Raw genomic sequence first — 21,740 nt, forward strand, 5'->3', positions numbered from 1 at the left:
TAAATTATATCAAAGGGCAACTAGACTTGACCATTGTTTAGATGTACTCTCCAATTTTGAAATCATCACCTTCAAATTTGAAAGTGATTGGTGGAATTCAGGTGAGAACTTCATCCTTGTTGGCATGAGCCAGCAGGATGAAGGTGGTTTCTCAGATTCATAACCAGAGAGCTCTAATAAATACACCAGTGAAAGCTTAGAGGCTCTACATCTATCTGGTCACTGAGTCCCAAACTGCTGTCTTTGCTAGAATAGAAATTCCAGAAAAAAATCACCGATATTCCTTTGTACGGGGACTGACATTTTTTTCAAAGGGTTTTGTGTGCACGTTTAAGCATTGTCTACTTAGAGATAATTAAGAACATACATTCTTAAGAGAGTATAAATTCTCTAGGCTGTAGAGCATTTACTTTATTTCTTTAGTATTCTCCCTTCCTCAGTGCCAGGCAAATCAAGGGTGATAATATTTCTAAGACTGACCTGAATGATGTCATTTGGAAATAGGTCAGGTTGAATCATCCTGGCAATATTCAACCGTGTCTGACCCACAAAAATGGCAATTTCAGTGGAGATTGAAAGCGCGCCACCCCCCATTCATATGTTTAAGTCCTAAACCCCAGTACCCCAGAATGTGACCTTATTTAGACATGTGGTCTTTATAGAGATAATCAAGTTAAAATGAGGTCATTAGAGTGAGCCCTAAGCCACTATGACAAGGGGAAATTTGGACATAGAGACATCACAGAGAAAAGACGATGTGAAGAGACCCTGGTAGAAGGCAGCTAACTACTAGCCAAGGGGAGAGGCTGGGACAGATTCTCCCCTCACAGCCCTCAGAAGAAACCAACCAACTCTGCTGATACTTTGATTTGGGACTTGTAGCATCCAGAACTGTAAGACGAGCCACCTGTACTTTGTTATGACTGTTTTAGAGAACTACTACAGCTGGTATCACCTTAGGCAACTCGCTTAACCTCTCTGAGCCTCTACTGACTGTCATCAAAATGTGGACAATAATAGTACCTACCTTCAGAGGGTTGTTGTGAGTTTAAATGAGGTTGGTGTATGAAGAACAATGCCTGACACAGTGAGTGCTCATAAATGTTAGCTATCAGTAGTCTTAACTTTGGGTCAGGATCCATGGAAACCCCCAATATCTTCAAAGAACATTGTGTAACAGCCTAGAACAGCTGGGTAAGCTGAGAAGTTTAGGCTCCCCCAATCCTTCCAAAACTATGAAAGTGAAATACAAAAACACTAGAAATGGCCTGCAGTTCTCAAGGGGAGAGAGTCCATGTATGAGTAAGTTACATACCCATTTTTGTTACCCTCTTCAGAGGGCACCCATTGTGATCAAGGCAGAAAAGATAATACTGCTTCTGAATGATGTATTGTTTAATATAATTATTTAATTTTTGAGCTGCATGGTTTCCTTTTTGTCTAAGGTTCTACTCTTGAGCAACGTATGTTGGTTTTTATGCAAATGTATGTTGGTTTTTAAGGCTGGTATAATAACAAATTAAAAAAAAATTTAAGGCAGTTTCTGTACAAAACAAAAATGAGTGCCAATTGAATTAGTGATACAACCCAAGCTATATATTTGCAATTCGTGAGAGCCAACATAATACAGAAAATGCTTGCACATAAGAGGAACGACTTAAAAGAGGCTTCTATGCCCCTGCTGGTAACCCTACTAATGGTCTGCTTCTGCTGAGCAACCTCAGGGGGCACTAGTCACACAGAAATTTTTTAAAAATGGTAAGGCTCATTTAGAAGAATTCATAATTGACTGGTTTACTACGCTGTTGCAAAAAAGGAAAGCTGGGCTTCCCTGGTGGCGCAGTGGTTGAGAGTCCGCCTGCCGATGCAGGGGACATGGGTTCATGCCCCGGTCTGGGAAGATCCCACATGCCGCGGAGCGGCTGGGCCCATGAGCCATGGCCACTGAGCCTGCGCGTCTGGAGCCTGCACTCTGCAACGGGAGAGGCCACAACAGTGAGAGGCCCGCGTACAGCAAAAAAAAAAAAAAAAAAATTAACCAATATAAAAAGATGATAAAAAGCTTTAAGTATCGGCCTATCAGACATTTTTACTAGAAGACTTTTTAATAAAAACTTTCTTTAGAATATGGATGTCCAAAACAGGAAGAGGCCAAAATCTAGACTATTCTTTCTATTTATAACATATGCATTAAAAATAAGAGTTTGAATGTTTTAATAATATTCAGTTAGACTTCAAAACTTTACTTTCAAGTAGTAAAATAATAAAAAGTAAATAGTGTTACCTTTAAAAAACAAAAAAAAAAATTGGGCTTCCCTGGTGGCGTAGTGGTTGAGAGTCCGCCTGCCGATGCAGGGGACACGGGTTCGTGCCCCGGTCTGGGAAGATCCCACATGCCGCAGAGCGGCTAGGCCCGTGAGCCATGGCTGCTGAGCCTGCGCGTCCGGAGCCTGTGCTCTGCAAGGGGAGAGGCCACAACAGTGAGAGGCCCGCCTACCGCAAAAAAAAAAAAAAAAAAAAAAAAAAAAAAAAAAAAATTATATTTGAATCCTTCCAAAGTTTTAGAATTGCACTGAAATACATTTTTCAAACAGAAGTTGAACAGTATTAAGTTTTCTAAATTGTTCTGTTCTGAAGTAACTTAAATGATAGCAAAAGAAAAGCAGAAAATCAAAGGAAAAAAAGAAAAAAGGAGGAAGAGAGATAAGAAAAGAAGAAAAGAAGGAAGGCAGGCAGGAAACAAAACTTCATTTCGGGAAATAGTAGTTTAAAATACAGAGCTACTGCTGAACAAAGTTTTAAATAATTACCACCTTGCCCTAAACCAGTGGTTGGCAAAGTTTTTCTGTAAAGAGCCAGACAGTAATAACTATTTCAGGCTTGATGAGCCATATGATCTCCCAGTTGCCACTATTCAACTCTGTAACTGTAGCCTAAGGAGCCAAAAACAATATATAAACAAACAGGTGTGGCTGTGTTCCAATAAAACTTTATTTACAAAAACAAGTGGAGGGCCACACACAGCCTGCAGGCCATAGTCTGCCAAGCCCTGCCCTAGACTCAGGTTTGTATGGTGTCCTTGCAAACTTCTAGGGTTGACCAATAAATTATCATATGAAAAAGGTTGTTAGCTCCTCTTGGTACATCTGAATGCAAGGCCTTGGGATTTAGGGTCACTTACTATAAAAACTAGCAAAGAGTTGTTCTATGGATTTCTCTACAAAATATTCCAACTTAGTGATACTGTTAGCAGCTGTCTGGCAGTGACCCACAATTACCTATTACATACTCGCTCTGTGTTCTTTCTGTTCTCTATTTTTTTAAATTAATTTATTTTATTTATTTTTGGCTGCGTTGGGTCTTTGTTGCTGCACGTAGGCTTTCTCTAGTTGTGGCGAGCGGGGGCTACTCTTGTTGTGGTGCGCAGGCTTCTCATTGCGGTGGCTTCTCTTGTTGCGGAGCACAGACTCTAGGCGCACGGGCTTCAGTAGTTGTGGCTTGCGGGCTTCAGTAGCTGTGGCTCATGGGCTCTAGAGCGCAGGCTCAGTAGTCATGGGGCACGGGCTTAGTTGCTCCACGGCATGTGGGATCTTTGCAGACCAGGGCTCAAACCCGTGTCCCCTGCATTGGCAGGCAGATTCTTAACCACTGCACCACCAGGGAAACCCTCTGTTCTCTATTTTATGGCCCTGTAATGGGAGATATGTAACCAAGTTTGGAAAAGCTATGGGATCTCTCATGAACCTACATAAAAACAGAGGGATTTTAAAAGCAGCTGGGATGTTCGATGTCAGAAGAAGCCACCCAGGTAAAAGGCCAAAAAGAACAGCCTTCCTTCACAAGAGCATTAGTTCATGAACACATTTGTCCCCTTAAGTAATCTCACCTGGGATTCTCTTATCTTACTATTGAACGGAAAAGGAGTTGCCTGGAAGTTAACAGAGAAAGACAGACAGACAGTGAAGCATATTCAGAGATAATAAAACGTTAGAAAATTTAAGATAATCAATAGGTTGAAGGGGTGGGCTCATGTCAGAGCTTTTAAAGAGTACATGTAATTTCAAAACGTATTACAGTTGACACCTGAACAACGCAGGGGTTAGGGGCACCGACCCCCTCGTGGTCAAAAATCTGGGTACTGCTATCTCTGCCTCAAAAACAGAGGAATTGATAAATGACTCACCCAAGGGCAGGAAGCTGAGATAGTCTGGTTTTGATTCCACATATTGTGATCTCTAATTGAACACAAACATTCCCTTACCCTTAGTTAATTTAAAGATCTATGAAAGGAAAATACAGATACTAGATTGATTGAAAAAAATTCAAGGAGAAATGGGCTTGCACAGTTCTAACCCGTGTTGTTCAAAGGTGATAATTAGAAAACCCCAAAAGGAGGAAAAAAAATCACTGGGAGAGAAATATAAAGTTCCTTTGGGGCAACAGGAAAAGTGGGGAGACTCAACATGGTGGGTGACTATTTAAAAGTAGTCCCTCTGCCATCTCCCCATGGGTGGGCTGCATTTCCCTACACCTTGACTTTGAGTTTGGCCAGGTTTGCTTTGGTCAATGAAATGTTAGTGGGCGTGGCATGACCAGAGGTCTGAAGAGCCCCAGAGCCCCTGGACTTGCTCTCTTGGGCCTCTGCCACCCCAACGAGCAGAATAGGTCCCCTTCTCCAAAGAGGACGGAGTACAGGTGGAACAGTCACCTGGCAAGTTCCAGCCTGGACCAGCTGACTCGTGGAGAACCCACAGACCCACGAGCTAAATAAATGTTCATTGTCATACATCACTGATGTTCTGTAACTGTTACCCAGCATTTGTGTAGCAAAAGCTAACAAATGCAGCCCACAGCTCATTTTACTGAGGTTTAAGGTCTCTTCTAGGTCGAATGAAAAATATGTCAAGTGTTTGTCACTCATTTTTAACGTAAGCTCTGTTTCAACCTAGGTATGGGTTGAGATCAGGCCAAGTTGGCAAACTGGTGGCCCAATAACGTGTTTTATTCGACTTGTATGTCGTCAGCATACACATGTTAAAATACACACACACATGCAAATTGCCATTATTTAAGGAAATTTATAGATTTCACATAAAACTGTATTTCCAGATTGTCTTAAAAAATTAGAAGATTTGGCAACTCTGGCAGGGTTCTATATTTTTTGGGGGGGCGGATACAATACACTGGAGCTGAGTAGTGGGCTGCTTCTTTTGAGACAGGACATGAGAATTCCTCAGCTTATCACCACTCCTAACATCTCCTAGCACTGGAGGCATCAGATACTATTCATACAGTGGCTCGGCTATTATCTTCTTTTTATAATACTTAAGAGAAAAAGACCATCCTGCAATCCCACTCCTGGGCATATACCCTGAGAAAACCATAATCCAAAAAGAGTCATGTACCACAATGTTCATTGCAGCTCTATTTACAATAGCCAGGACATTGAAGCAACCTAAGTGTCCATCGACAGATGAATGGATAAAGAAGATATGGTACATATATACAATGGAATAGTACTCAGCCATTAAAAAGAATGAAATAATGCCATTTGCAGCAACATGGATGGACCTAGAGATTATCATACTAACTGAAATAAGTCAGACAGAGAAAGACAGATATATGTATATCAATATTACTTATATGTGGAATCAAAAAAAAGGATACAAATGAACTTATTTACAAAACAGAAACAGACTCAAAGACATAGAAAACAAACTTACGGTTACTAAAGGGGATAGCAGCGGCTGGGGGGGGTGGCAGAGATAAATTATGAGTTTGGCAATAACATATACACACTACAATATACAAAATAGGTAAACAACAGCGACCTGCTGTATAGCACAGGGAACTACACTCAATATAGGATAATAACCTATAATGAAAAATAATCTGAAAAAGAATATATATATATATATATATATAGAGAGAGAGAGAGAGAGAGAGAATCACTTTGCTGTACACTTGAAACTAACACAACATTGTAAATTAACTATACTCCAGTAAAAAAATTTAAAAACTAAAAAAATTTTAAAAGGAAAAAGAACCATTTTATTTCATTTTTTTTCTTTTAAAATAAGGTCAGTTTAATTTATCAAATAGCATACTCTTAAAACTCATCAGGCCGTGACATGAGCATGCAAGATAATGTTTATTTTTGACATTACTCTTTGTAGCTGAATCCCTTAGGACTCAAATTTTCAGATGTTTCTGACCCGGTCCCATGAATGAAGATGTTCACATACTTTAAGAAGGTTGTGGTGTAAAGGTTAAATGGAACTGTGGTCGTTTTTCACAGAATTCTTCAAGGATTCTGATTTAATTTCTTTCCCTCAGTGCCAATTAAAAACTATTACAGCTGAAGAAGGCAAATTATTTTTGAAGTGACATTAGTGCCTTGGTTTTTAATTACAGAACTAAGAAAAATTACTGGTCAGTTTTGTAAAAGATTTTTCTTTTCCTATTGAACTTAAACACGGGAAGCCAGAGCACGCATCCATTTGGGAAGCGCCTCATTCTTTTCTTGTTACCTGGGAAGCAGGTGGTCAGGTGCTCCATCAGTGCTTCTTGGGTGACAGGTTTTCTTGCCGAGTTCATTGCGGAGATGGCCAAGCAAAGGATTTCCCCGAGTGGGATAAACTGAGATTGACTGATGGGAGACATACTGATGGGTGACACATCACCTGCAGAAAGACAATTTTCAAGTAAGTGGTTCATTAAGACCCAGCCACTTGCCACACACACACCTCCACACACACGCGCCTCTCCCGTGACTCTCACCTGTTCCTTGTGCAATGAATACAACCAACCCTCAACACTGAGGTGCGTTACAGCCACGTCCACTCAGGTGGAAAGACGTGCACAGAACGGCGGAAGCTTCAATCGCTTCCACGAAGAAGACCTGCGTTTAAAACCTGAGATCTCGTGTAAATAGACTTGCTACTGAAAGGCTTGCAACAACGGAGCCTCTTCAAATGATCTCTGCTTTTATTAACTCGGAGCTGATTTGTTTAATAACTGTCATTCACATCTCGACAAATGCACTTGTGGGGACTTGAGGATTCATTCATTCAAACGCTGGGTGCCCTTTGCCCCAGGCATCTGCTGGGGGCTTGGGAGTCACTTGGGAAAGTGAATAAGCCCCCTCCCACCAACATCTCTGCCCTCAAGGAGTTTCCATTTAAGCGGAGGAGACAGACCAACGTTCATCGTGCACCAGAGAAGGCTGAAAAATAAACTCTGGGGCGGAGAGGGTAGAGAGATGTACACCAGCCAGAGGTGAGGACGGAGCTTAGAACCCGGAAGTGAGAGGAGGTTTTACCAAGGTCGTGCAGCCTGAATCCGGTGCTGAAGTGGGAGGGTGCCGGGTGGCTGTGGGGCATAGGGGTATTTTCTGGGGAGCAGCAGAGAAAGGGGACAGGTATATAGGGACTATTATCAGCAAAGAGCTGAGTGCCCAAGGCCTTGATTCTATGGAGGATGGTGCGCCAGAGAAGGAATTTAAGGCATGACACTGTCAGATATGAATTTCAAGAAGAGGACTCCGGTGGCCACGTGGAGGACGATCTTACCGCCCAGGAGGGGCTCTGGCATCCTGCACACGTTTGCATCTGAAAGAGCCAATGCAGGTGGGGGGAGGCTGCAGACCCAGAAGCCAGGGGCATACGTGGCTCTTGGGGAGACGGCAACACTCAAGGCACATAAGCGCCTTCCTTTCTGTAATCTTGGCGTCACAGTGTGGTGATTTTCAAGTCATGTTCCAAGGAAGGATCCCTAGCATTCCCCGGAGAGGCTTCTTGGGGGAGGGAGGGGTGCCCCCAGCAGAGGGAGGGGTGGGAGGGCAGGGAAATCTGCTCCTGACATCTGGGTGCCACCTGTTTCCTCCTTGGGGTTCTGTAAGGTTTCACTTGAGAAAGGCCATTCCGAAAGGGGGTGAAGCCATCAGCAGAGTAGAAAATCTGTGAGCTTCTAAGCTTCTTCCCCACAAGGATTTACATCATCTTTCCTCTTCTTTCCAAGTATGATTTCACTGTTGTTATAAATCACCGTGACTAACCAGAACTGGACTTGGGCCAACCTGTGGCATTAAGCAGCACCCTCCAGGAAGGTGTCTGGGTGCTCTGGGGTGGACCAGCCTACTGCACCCAGCCACAACTCTTAGTTTGATGGGGGAATCCTGAGGCCCTTTGAGAAAGAACGTGAACCCTGCTTTGATGGACTGGATGGGAAATGGTTTGATGGATAAAACCAGGCAACAGCACCTGGGAATGGAAACCACCAGCTGAAGGGGTAAGTCTAACAGGTGCACCAGATGCAGCAGCAGGACCCCAGTGTCAAAGGCTGAAGCCTGACCCCCCCTCATCCCCAGGCGCAGCTCAGTCCAGTGCTCCCCTCTTTCCTGCATCCCTTGGGGCTCCAGTCAGCTCTGCTGTGGCTCCATTCTCTGTAAGATGGGTCTGACAAGAGGGAGACACTTCCTCAACAGCCAGAGAGAGGGGGGAAATACACAAATCCAGAACAGCAGAAACCAGGAACTGACCTAACTTAGAACCCACAGACTGCCAGGGCCTGTGGGATGTAAGTCTCATAAAGAGATAGACCTCTGAGAAATGCTCACAAATATCTGTTGGGGTAGCAGAGGGCAGAAGCTGGAACACGGAATTTTGGGCTGCTGCTGAGGATGTGAGTTTCACTCACTGGTTGGTGAGGCTCAATTCATATTGGTGACTCAAAAATGACAGAATTATGTGGACTGTGACCATCTCAGTAGGCAAGCTTGCTACTGCCTAGAAGAGTGTATTTAAATCTTTGAAAAACTGTTGTACCCTTCATTCAAACACAACCGATTTCTAAAGGCTTCTGTGTAAAGGATGAACTAATGGTGGTTGTGAGATGCAGTAGAGGGGTATGTTTGGAGCTACTCATGTTCAAATCTCCCCTCCCCATGGTGGCTGCGTAGCTCAGCCTTAGCCACTCTAAAGATCTCTCCTGTGGATCCTTCTCTGTCCCTCCACCTTCTATAGGACAGGATGAGCCGCAGTGAGGCAGGTTTCTTAAGAGTTGCTAGGTTGGTTACGTGGACTTCAAAGTCACCCGGAATTTTTTTTTTTTGGCCATGCCACGTGGCATGTGGGATCTTAGTTCCCTGACCAGGGATGGAACCCATGCCCCCCTGCAGTGGAAGCACGGCATCTTTTTTTTTTAATATCTTTATTGGAGTATAATTGCTTTACAAGGGTGTGTTAGTTTCTGCTTTACAACAAAGTGAATCAGCTATACATACACATATATCCCCATATCTCCTCCCTCTTGCGTCTCCCTCCCACCCTCCCTATCCCACCCCTCTAGGTGGTCACAAAGCACCGAGCTGATCTCCCTGTGCTATGCGGCTGGGAAGCAGGGCATCTTAACCACTGGACCTCCAGGGAAGTCCCTGGAATAATTTCATAAGTCAGATGAAAAGGACAGTGGGGGGGCTTCCCTGGTGGCACAGTGGTTGAGAGTCCGCCTGCCGATGCAGGGGACACGGGTTCGTGCCCCGGTCCGGGAAGATCCCATGTGCCGCGGAGCGGCTGGGCCCGTGAACCATGGCCGCTGAGCCTGCGTGTCCGGAGCCTGTGCTCCGCAACGGGAGAGGCCACAGCAGTGAGAGGCCCGCGTACCGAAAAAAAAAAAAAAAAAAGGACAATGGGGTCAGCTAACAAGGGCGGGGGGTGGGGATCAAAGCACGTTCCAGTACCTTTGGACCTGTGCATCATTTGGGAGGGTAACACCTTCTAGAATTTGCCTATCATACTTATGGACTTCTCAGAAGACTAAAGATACAAAAATACTAAATAGGATTTTTTAAAATAATGCAGGTCTATTTTCTAATTTTGTATAGGTTATAGGGAACTTGAGCTTTCTGTAAAAAAGGAAAGACTATTAGCAAAATTAGCGAGTTTAGGTCATGCTTGTCCTTATGCTGTTAGCTGAAATTCTTTGTTTAGTTTAACTAACAAATATCAAACATTTACTGATCTTCTAAGTTAATTTCTTTTCAGTCATTGCAGCCAACTGTAAGAGGCAAGTAAGCTTTAAGTGTCTCCGAAACGCGTTGGTATTGAAAAAGCTCAGTTTCACTATAATACTGAATATGTGGAATAACATTTAACTCAGGAGAGAGAACCAAATGGAATTTGGACGCTCTAAGTGACCATCTCCACGTCCTCTTGTTTTTATTTTATTTTTTTTGCGGTACGCGGGCCTCTCACTGTTGTGGCCTCTCCCGTTGCAGAGCACAGGCTCCGGACGCGCAGGCTCAGCGGCCATGGCTCACGGGCCCAGCCGCTCCACGGCATGTGGGGTCCTCCCGGACCGAGGCATGAACCCGCGTCCCCTGCATCGGCAGGCGGACCCTCAACCACTGCGCCACCAGGGAAGCCCGTCGTCTTGTTTTTATACTGCACTAACATAAATGACTTCTCAGTCCCGTCCCACCCCACCGGCCATCCTGTCTCCTCTACACCCACATGCTTCCTGGGTCTCTTCCCTCCACTCCATCTGCCACGCGACCCCTACCCCAGGCCACTGTCCCCCCTCACCTGGCCCATGACAATGGCTTGATGCCTCCCAGCCCTCTCTCCTACCCAACACTCCCTTCTCCACAGAGCAGTCTTCTTAGAAAAGCCTAAAACACGCCGCTTCCCTGCATGAAATCCTACGGTGACTGCCGACTGCGCCTAGGAGATCGGAACGCCTTGCCGGGTGGGTCTCCGCTGGCCTGAGCCCGTCCACCCACATCTGGGACCATCCGCCGACCCCTCTTCCGCTCCCCCTACAACATGCTCACAACCTCCTCTGTTCTTTGAACTCACCAACCTTTTTCCCCACTCAGAGCCTTCGCCTTTGTTGAGCCCCTGCCTGGGATGTTCCTCACGCAGATCTCTGCAGGACGGGCTGCTTCTCCTCCTCTGGGTCTCCATTTAAACAGGGCCTCCTCGGGAAGCCCTGCCCAGGCACCCGATCTAATGCTGTCCTAAAACCACAGCGCACTCTCTCTCATGTTACTGGATACTATGGTTTATAATAAGAAATCTATGTTTGGTCTTCATCCCCATGTCTGGCACAGGGCTCCTAAAACCCTTGGAATTTCCTAAGTGGTGAGGGAGATCAAGGTATCTTTGTTACATCAGTGAGGTGACTTTTGGACCCGCACCTAAGGATGGGGGCTCATAGCCAGGAGAACTAACCACGTGGTTACAGGGTTGGAACTTTCAGCCCCGCCCCCTGACCTCCGCCGGGGAGAGGAGAGTGGCTGGAGGTTGAATCAATCCTCAACAGCCAATGATCTAACCAAGCATGCTTATGTAATGAAGCCTCCATAAAAACCCAAAGGATGGGGTTCAGAGAGCTTCCAAGGTTGCTGAATACGTGGAGATTGGGGAGGGCGGTGCACCTTGGGAGGGCATGGAAGCTCCGTGCCCCCTCCCTATTCCTTGCCCTATGCATTTCTTCCACCTGGCTCTTCCTGACTTGTATTCTTTTATAATACACGGGCACACTAGTAAGTAAAGTGTTTCTCCCCGTAAGCTGCTCTAGCAAAGTAACTGAACCCAAGGAGGGGGTGGTGGGAGCCTCCAATCTATCACCAGCCTTTCAGAACACAGGTGACAATCTGGGCTTGTGAGTGGCATCTGTGGTCAGGGGTGGGGTGGGGTGGGGTGAGGGCACTCCTGTGGACTGAGCCCTTAACCCATGGGATCTGATGCTTTCCAGGTAGATGGTGTTGGAATTGGGATGAATTGTAGGACACCCAGCTGGTGTCAGAGAATTGCTGGTGGAGTGGGGACCTCCCCCCGCTGCTGGAATTGGTACCAGGGTCCTTCCAAGTCACTATCTTCACTCTCTGAATGTGTGTATGTGTGTACTGGTATACTGTCTGTCTCACCCACTAGAATATAAGCTCCAAGACAGAAGGAAACGTGAACCTCACATTCCTACATTTTCAGTACCTGGAATAATGCAGAGCTCACACCAGACACCCAGTACTTGTTTGCTGAATGAATGAATATCCATTTACAACATCAGAATCCAAGGAATTGCTCAGGGTATTCAAAGAGTTGTGATTTTATTCATATATGTTGCTAAATAATTGCAAAACAAACAAAGGATTTAATGAGACCAAATCTACTTAACCATGAAATTTCTAAGACTCTCCCTATTAATTTTGCCCAAAACATAGCAGTTACCGCAGAAAAATAATTATACATTAAGTGAGGGTTAAGACATGCATTTAAGACCTATATAAAAGGAATTACAGGTATCAATCAACACAACATCTTATTCAAGTTTACAATGATTTGCTTTGGATCTTATATCAGACCTACTTAAGGAACCAACAAGTCATTCTTAAAATATGCTACTAGAAAATTCTTCCAACAACTGGACCACATTTCTGGTCAAAGAAGAAAACAAGGGAATGTAAATACTGCTAAAATATTATTGGTCACCATAATCTATAGAAACGGCCACATTTTGCATAAACTATGAATTGCTACTTGTCTATAATTTATAGGATGGATTTTTCTATTGCCAGAATTAGTTCTAACATGTTCATAAAGACAACTCCTGTAAAAGCTCATGGCTACTTTGTGGGCTAGCCAATTCTTTCTAAAATGCTATAATTCTGTCCTATTGTTCTAGAAAGCAGGGGTAAATAGGTTTTATTTCAGCTTTATTTTCTTACAAACATCCATTTAAGTCCAGTCCTCAGGGAACATTTGTCAAATCCAGGATCATTCAGATCAAGCCAAGCACAGTGCCTTGGACAGAGCAGGCATTCAATAAATTTCTGTTAAATGAATTTAAAATGTGAGAAGGCATGACAACATTACAATTCTAAGTAAACTTTGTTGATTTTGAGAGCATTTCACATTAGATTTCAAATACCTCAGTGAATATGTGGACACTTCTTTCATGTAAGGCACTACTGTCAGGCTAAGAAGCATGAGGACAAAGAGAAATGTGTCTGGTGGTGATGAGGAGACTGAAGGATGCAGCCGCTGTACCAGAGGCGGGACTGAGCGTGTGCAGGGCACGGCGCAGCGTGCTGAGCTGGGGATGCTGAGCGCCTATTCTGGCGCATCTGGAGCAGGCTGGGGGTGAGATGGAGAGAAATGTAGCCTCCTCGTAGACCAGAAGCCTGAGCTCTTACCCTTTATGCTGACAGGAACCCTGTGTATGTTTATACAGGGGACTTACATGACACGTTTGTGTTAGAAAATCACTCTTGTGCAACTGTGGGGAACAAACTGGTGACTATTACCACCGCCAGGCAACTGAGAAGGAGGGTCTGGGACAACAAGCAGAAATCACGCATGTGCCGACTTCCTCTGTCTTTTATCTTCTACAGATGGTGACTTCCACCTCAGAAATATCTTTATCATGCCCATGCATTTTTACTATTTAACCCCCTTTATCTACTCTCCCTTCCAACTTCTAGCCAGTTACTTTAGTTAGAATTCTTCCAAAAAATTCTCTCTCACATAATTCATCCTTTCAAGAAATTTATTTGAGTGACTCTTAGATCCCCCAAACCTCTGGGCACTCAAGTTCCAAAACTGTTCCTATCTTGGTTCTTTTTGTAGGAAAAAAAAAAAAGTAAGAACTATAATAAAGCTCAGTCCTCTAAGAATGCCATTTTCCCCAGTCACTAATTTAGGTTCTCTGTGCTCCCCAACCTTTGCATACACACGGGGTGGGGGCAGGGCGGGGGAGGGACACAACTAAGAAGATGTGACTTCCATGCCAACCTACATTCACCCCTTCCCAGATGATACCCATAGCTTTCCAAAAGATACCTACCAGAAAGACAAACATAAATCTATTTCCTTTCATCTTAAAGTACCCATCTTCATACCCATCAAATACGAAAAGGAAAGCTGTAATTTTTCCAGGTGGATCACATTACAATAAACTATAATACAACCTTGAAAGTTCCTCAAAGTTCATCTTCTATCTTAGCCTTCTTTAAATAATCTTTTTTCCCCAAGTACCAGCATTTCGTTTGAATTATCCTGTTTTCCTCTTTATTTTTACATACTGTTTTCCATCGTAAATGTCAATTCACTCTGTAGTCTGGATTGAAGAGTTACCTTTGACCCTAACGAAGTTCATGAATCAAAGCAACCTACTTACAAATGTAGTTCTGAAACTGTACTAATTTATCATTGGGAAACTGCCAATATAAAAAGGCATTCAGGAGATAGTTTGATAAGTGCCCAGTCTCTTATAACAAAATATAATTACCACTCTGTGTCTGCAGATGAGGGTTTGGATGACATAATTTCAAAGATTCCTTCAGACTCTCAAATTCTTTGATTCTGTATCAATGCAGCAGAATTCTGGCATAAAAGCATAATATAGTACTGATGTCTACCTCTATTTCCATCTTGCTGGAGAAAACTAGTTCAATGCTCATCCAACTGGAAAAAGTACGCTGTAATTTTAAAAAGGATAGCAAAATAGATTGATTAGCTATTAATTTTTTCCCGTGTAATAAAGGCTTCGTAATTTACTCTTTTCTAACTCAAAGTCTTGCTCCTCAGGACCAAAGTGTGCCTGTTTTTGTTCTCTGGACTGCCAAAATTAACACTAAAGTTAAAATTATAGATGCCAATAAAACTACCACATGCAGTAGATACCGTGACTCATAAAAATGGTCAAACATGCCTGTAAAATGTACAGTGGGCACGGTGATAATACAGGTCTATTCCTTTCAACAAACTATTCATAGAACGACGAATGTGCCGAGTTTTACCTTCAATACCCTTGGGCCTGGGGAAATCATAAGTTCTCTGAGGTTAAGCGAACAGTTTCTTGGAGGCAGAACGAATCAGATGAATCTTGTGTTTTACAATTTAGTTCAATTTATTAACCCCAATTTTATGTATAGGTGTTGTTTTTGGTTCTTTTAACAGACGGCTCTTTTTTAAAAAGCTGTTCTAGAAAAACACACATCCCCTTCCTATACACCCTCTTGCAGACCGAAATACCCTTACAGGAGGGCAGAAAACACAACCCCCATCAACTCACACGCTGCTTCATTTTAAGCAGCTTTCCCTTGAAACCAAATTGCTATACTTGACTTTCAAATGTTTGTATCTGAAATTTAAAAGGCACCCAGCATTGAAAAAGGCATTTTTACCAGTTTACTGTATGTCTGGCTTAAATGCCACTGATCTCAGAAATTTAAGGCTGAGTCTTCATTGCAATCGCCGATGGCAGTAAAGTTGACAATAAAAAATTTTTTTGGAAAATTTAGAAACTCTCTAACAGCTTTTCTAAAGCTCCCTGGTGCTTTATTTAAACACTTGATGGAGTTCTCTTAAAGAAGGTCTAATTCCTAAGCTTATTATTTAGATAAATTGTTTTAATTCAAAAGAAAATGTAAATAAGAGGCTCTCATTAATAATTCTACAGTTAATGGTGTCTATTAGCTATGACTTACTAAGAAACTTCTAATGAGTTAAATAAGAGTGGTCATGGTGGCAGGCACACACACACACACACACACACACACACACACGGGTTAATGTCCACCATATCACCTGAATCTGCTTAGCAGCCTGTCTAATGCAGAGATGCACTAGGTGTAATGACAAATCAGCAGGTTCATTGGTTTATAGAAGAAACCCATTATGTTCCCAAGGCTACAAGATTTCATTAGTCATATTAGCTACTACTCTTGCTATTGAGATTTGACTACTGATGAAAAACTGTCATAGGATAAGCAGAGATGGACAAGCCACAAAGGGTGGAGAATCAGATAGAGAAGGCAATCAGTGGACAGGGAGAAGTGAGAACTCCATAGTTCGGGAGCTGTCTTCACTGTCACCAAGGATGATAACAGACATCTCTCTAATCACAGACCTCGAACACTTCTGGATCGTTCCGCTACTGCAATAGATTTGTGGCTGAAAAGTCACAATGAAAATATGAGCCATCGGGCCAATTATCCGTTTCCATAATTCAAACCTTTGCTAAGAAGTCTCCACATTATAACCCGAGTGGGGTGTATGTTAGGCACTATGGAATGAAACATTCACACATTGGGCACTCAAATGTTGTTGAGTAAATAAGGTACTACATGTATAGACGAGGCAAGGTAAGACCCTGCTAATGGCCGAGATGTTTCCCATCAACAGCAGCCTCCCTGCTCTCTCATCCAGGACTACGTGAAGGCCATTTACCACCAGCGATAAAATCATGATGAAATACCAACCAGTCCTAGATGACAAGAGGTAAAAAGAGCTCTCAGATGTCATGCAATTCTGTAAGGCACCTGGCTAACAAGAGTCCTGTGCAATAGAGTGTCTTCTTTTTCTTCATTATAAGCGCATCACGTAGGACAGAATCTAAAGCCCTATTCTAAGCTATCACAGACTTCTCTTCCTTCTCCATTCTGTATCAGAACCTAGCCTAACACTAGAGACATATCCATTACCACCAGAGACATATCAGATGCTCCAAATTCTGCTGATGATATTTCTCAACTATAGTTCAATAAATCTGTGTAAAATATCCAGGGTCACTCTCTTCCACTCCTTTTAAGTTAGAATCACCACAGCTGGTTCTTAACCTTTGTTTTCTTTGCTTCATCTGTTTAGGTCCCAACTCTACTGTAACCAATTTCTGTAAAATACAGTTGTAATAGAACCAGAAGGCCTAATTAAGGACAGTTCAAATATGTACACTGATAGTTCCCAAATTACAACCAAATCATACAGAATGACTGCCACCAACTCCCCAATGAAGGAACACCTACCACCCCTTCAAGCTGTCGTTGACAGAACTATAGACAAGTACCCAGGGATGAAAGAGGACAAAAGGCCAGACAGACACACACACAGAAAAAAACTCCCAACTCACTGGACCGGAAGTAACTTTTCTCTCCAAAGTCTGGCATTACAAGACAGTGGTAGAGGCCATGGACTCTGTAAGCCAAAACTTTAAGTTCAGAACCCAGTTCTGCTCCTCATTAGCTATGTGATTTGGAGCAAATTAATTCATTTTTTGAGTCTCACTGTCTTCTTTTGTAAGGTGTACACAGTGATGGTCACCTTGTAGAGTTATTGAGGGGGTTAAGTGCTGACATGGCCCCTGACACCTAATAGATATTTAATAAGTAGTTAGTATTAAAATGATTGTCCCCAAGCCTATCTACATTTATTCAACTTACTCTTTTACGGTGTTTGAATTTCTACTAATAGGAAAATCATTCGATCTTTAAAAAAAACGCCTTTAAAAAATCATCTAAGGCATGGAAAGGCTAGGAGGGTAGTGGTCTATCTCACACTAGTATGAATTAGTTTAATCAGATTGCTCACCTCTTGATTCTTATCTATGAGCACGGGCACTGAGTGAATGGAATATTTTGCCTGGGAGGCAGAAAAGTTAAGATATATTTATAAACATACAGCATTTGGGATGTATCATTGGGCTGGGAGGGAATGGGAAACAGGCATTATGTAGGGACTTTGGAGAGAGAAGAACAACAGAAGATGGGAAATTGTTTGGATCGAGAGTCACAAGTATATAAAGTTGGCCTATTTTAAGATTTTGTCTGGGCCAATCTTTTACCTGGGAAAGGGAAAGGAAACTCAGCACCTAAGTATAATGCTCTTCGTGCACTATACTCAGTGATGCTAGGAGCTAAATAATTTCTGATGGAACCTGGGAGGCAAAGAGTCATGATGGGGCTTCCCTGGTGGCACAGTGGTTGAGAGTCCACCTGCTGATGCAGGGGACATGGGTTCGTGACCCGGTCTGGGAGGATCCCACATGCCGTGGAGCGGCTGGGCCCGTGAGCCATGGCCGCTGAGCCTGTGCGTCCGGAGCCTGTGCTCCGCGACGGGAGAGGCCACAACAGTGAGAGGCCTGTGTACCGCAAAAAAAAAAAATGATGGTTATCTCTTCTAAGGAAAATGTCCTGTAGGATTCAAAAGAGTGACTTCCACACAAAACTTCAGAATTTAGCATGCTCCTTAAAGGATGGCTTGTCCAATAATATTCTTCTTCCTATTCAAATAAACCAAAATCCGTGTCCATATTTAAGGGACTCACCTTCACATCTGTTCTTAACAACCACAATCCTTTACAAGCAGTGTAAGGTACTATCTGTAATCATATCTCAAGGTAAGAACACTCATCATTTCTAGAGTTACATACTTAACTCTTGAGGTCTACCCCAGCATTAGTCTACCCGGGGGAAGACTATTTAAATGAACAAATAGATCATTTGCACCCTCTGTGACAAATTAATGCATTTTACGCTGCCTTTCTTCTTCTTCTTTTTTTTTTGCGGTACGCGGGCCTCTCACTGTTGTGGCCTCTCCCGTTGTGGAGCACAGGCTCCGGACGCGCAGGCCCAGCGGCCATGGCTCACGGGCCCAGCTGCTCTGTGGCATGTGGGATCTGCCCGGACCGGAGCACGAACCCGCGTCCCCTGCATCGGGCGGACTCTCAACCACTGCGCCACCAGGGAAGCCCTGCCTTTCTTCTTAATCAACTATTTGTTGAGTGCTTTCCATGTGTAGAGGACTGCTAGGAGATGGGAATTGTACAGAAAGGCACAAATCTTTTTTTTTTTTTTTTTGCGGTACACGGGCCTCTCACTGTTGCGGCCTCTCCCGTTGCGGAGCACAGGCTCCGGACGCTCAGGCTCAGCGGCCATGGCTCACGGGCACAGCCGCTCCGCGGCATGTGGGATCCTCCCGGACCGGGGCACGAACCTGCGTCCCCTGCATCGGCAGGCGAACTCTCAACCACTGCGCCACCAAGGAAGCCCAAGAAAGGCACAAATCTTGATCCTTGCCTTCAGTGAGCTTATAATTTAGGTGGAGAAACGTGATATAAATGTGTAGAAATATAAGCAATGATAATATGTTCAAATTACTGTTTAAAATGTCCTTAGAAGAGATGTAAGAAGAAAATACTTGAATGGCTAGCAAATTAACTCCTATAATTCCTATAATAGGAATTTGGTCTAATTATATCTATCTATCTGTCTATCTAGAGAAGTTAATTCTATAACAGGACTAAGAAATGACCTCCTGCTGGAGTATCAGAGAAAGCCCTTCTGTGGGAGGGAGATTTTGAATAAGGTATTTAAGGATGAGTAGAACTGATGGGTGTGGGGACATTATATTCTCAGCACGGTATGATGTGATCAAAAATCCTTTGAAACTGACTCAACATCCTCAACTTTGCTTTGAAAACACCAAGCACTATGCACAAAGAAGACACATGTTTACAATGAAGAGAGGAAACAAGCATTCTTTCCTTCGGTGAAAGCGTGAGCTATGGGGTGGATGTGAGAGCAAAGAGAAAAGAGATGTTTGAGGGTCCCGTCCATCGTGCGGTTTGCATTAGTCTAAACTGTTCTAATTATTATTACAGATGCATTTAACATTCTCAGAAATAGTTTTTTAACGGAAAGCGCTAAAACCATAAATTTGTTGAAGTGGTAAAACCACGCTTTCAGATTTGCCAAGTTTCACTTTGGAAAGGTAGTATGTAATGTACATTTGAGAACCAAATTTTACCACCTCACTATTTAAAAAGAAAAAAAAAGCTCCTGTGTGAAAAGCCCATGGATGTTGTAAGAAAACAGCTCTGTAATCATCTGGATACTACAACGGACTGTGATGAAATATGCTTACTTCCTTAGCAGTTAATAGCAACCTCTGTCTGATGTTGGAAGCAGTCCCTGAGCATATAAAGCAGGCTTTCTTGGATTTTAGTGCATTGCATGTAGGTTAACAAGCCAAATAACACACCAAATTTAGGGACTATATTGAGAAGAAAAAATTTCAAATAATATTTACTGAATGCCTCCATCAGAGGAGTGAAAGAGATATTACGGCTGATGGAAATCTGGAGCAGTTTAATTATTTCCTATTTGCACATCCTACAGCTGACTCTAGTCTCTGATGTGAGGCTGTGACATGAGTAATGCTGGTGAGGTTGCATCTGGTGGGCACCTCCATGAAGCACTTCTACTGCCTAAGATTGAGGCTGCGGAGGGATTATCACAGCAAGACCATGTTTCAGAGGACAGGGCACCCTTATTGAGGGGCTTGATTACCATACATTTGTATCCATATCTATACAAAATATGGATACATTTTACCATATTTCTTTGCACACAACAACTCTTGAAAGAAAAGCAGGGGAGACCTACCTGACCCTTTCTGAACTGGCTCCATCCCCCACGTAGCTTTGGCCTTAAAGCCTGGTGCATGCTAGGGGGTAGTATTCAGGCACAAGAAAGGGCCAGTAACAGAAATGGACGTCCTAGAATCTGGAATAAGAAGAAAAAGTAAACTTGCAAGTCATAATATCCTAAATGAGCATTTCAGATTGGCTACCGAGGGCACGTGGAACCCCACAGGAATCTGGTACTTCACCTTGGTATGTCTACTTGGAAAAAAAAATGAGTCCCCCAACTCTCAGCTCTTCTGACAATTCAGGGCTGGAGATGCTGATACAAGTTCAGTTCAAAAGCTGGCAAAAAGCACCTTTAAAAAGCTTTATGAATGGACTTTGCTGGTATGATTTTAGAGGGAAAAAATCCTCTTTCCCATTCTTTCCTCCTATTTGCCTGGAACAGCTGGCATCCCGTCCCATGCCTAGTCCTGTCTATCGTGGCCACTGGTCCTGAGCCAATATCCCACTGCAGTGCCTTGGGAATCTGCAGTGTCACTCCTCTTCTGCCTTGTTCTCTGCAAAGTGAAGTCATAGGGACGGATCAGCCAACCTGACTTCTCATTACCCTGCCCAGAATCCTTTGTGAGCTGAAATGAGTCATCACTCCAAGAAAAGCTACAGCCTCTGGTTGTCAGTACGGGCTCCTTTGTCTGTGCAATGCGGAGACTCTGGGCTGGGAATGCACCCCAGGCCCGGGGCTGCCAGGGGCACATCCTCCACTCCAAGGAGCCCAGGCCCCCTCGCATGCATTGAGCACCAACTCAGATCTTTTCATCATGAAAACAGGGAAAAGGGCAAATACCTCCGGATGTTTGGAGAAAACACACACACACACACATTAACAATGATCTGGCATCATATACTCACCAGTTCATAATTATAAACCTGACACATGCGCTCTCTCTTTTTTCTTTCTTTCTTTTTTTTTAAGGCTGTCTTTTCATTGCAGAGAAGGACGTCTCCCTCCTGTGTGTAAGAGGCGGTTCGACTGTACCCTGGATCAAAGTTTAGCTGCAGCGAGCTATTTGTCATAAATTCCAGTTGCCGGGCAAGTCCTTGCAAGCCTGGGTCGCATCATTCCCAATGCAGTGCCGGCCGCCTCGCAGCAGAGACAGCCCGGGAGCCAGCACGGCTTCTGCCAGGAGAAGGGCGGCATGGGGAATGCGGTCACTATGTCAAGAGCTCGTTCTCCCCGTGAGGTGCCCCTGAGCTCCCAACACCACGGAAACCACGGCGGGGAGGGGGGTGGGATGATGCATAGGGTTTCTTTTACATTGCTGCTTCCTCTGCTTTTTCTCTTTTCTTTTCTTTTTTAGAATTTCTGTGCCTCAGATCGGTAAGGCACAAAAAAGCCATTCCAGATCTGTGCAAAAACATCCTTTTCACTGCACTGTTTGTACTGCACCACACGCTTGACGAGCCCCACGCTGAATCACTCAGGCATAGGCACGTGTACACATTGTATTTACACACCCACGGACACACGGACA

The 21,740-nt window shown here is 43.7% G+C and overlaps 1 protein-coding gene across 3 annotated transcripts in view; it reads right to left on the reverse strand.

The window, feature by feature from the left end:
* STOX2 (storkhead box 2) overlaps positions 1-21,740 on the reverse strand; it is a 198,408-nt gene that overhangs the window by 10,872 nt on the left and 165,796 nt on the right. For all 3 annotated transcript variants that reach the window (XM_081220725.1, XM_081220723.1, XM_081220724.1), the window contains one exon: positions 6,531-6,683. In XM_081220725.1, the coding sequence (XP_081076851.1) occupies positions 6,531-6,683 (153 nt within the window). The remainder of the gene's footprint in view (positions 1-6,530; positions 6,684-21,740) is intronic.

Source organism: Mesoplodon bidens (assembly GCF_964165515.1).
Source record: "Mesoplodon bidens genome assembly, chromosome: 20".
In the NCBI taxonomy this organism is placed as follows: Eukaryota; Metazoa; Chordata; class Mammalia; order Artiodactyla; family Ziphiidae; genus Mesoplodon; species Mesoplodon bidens.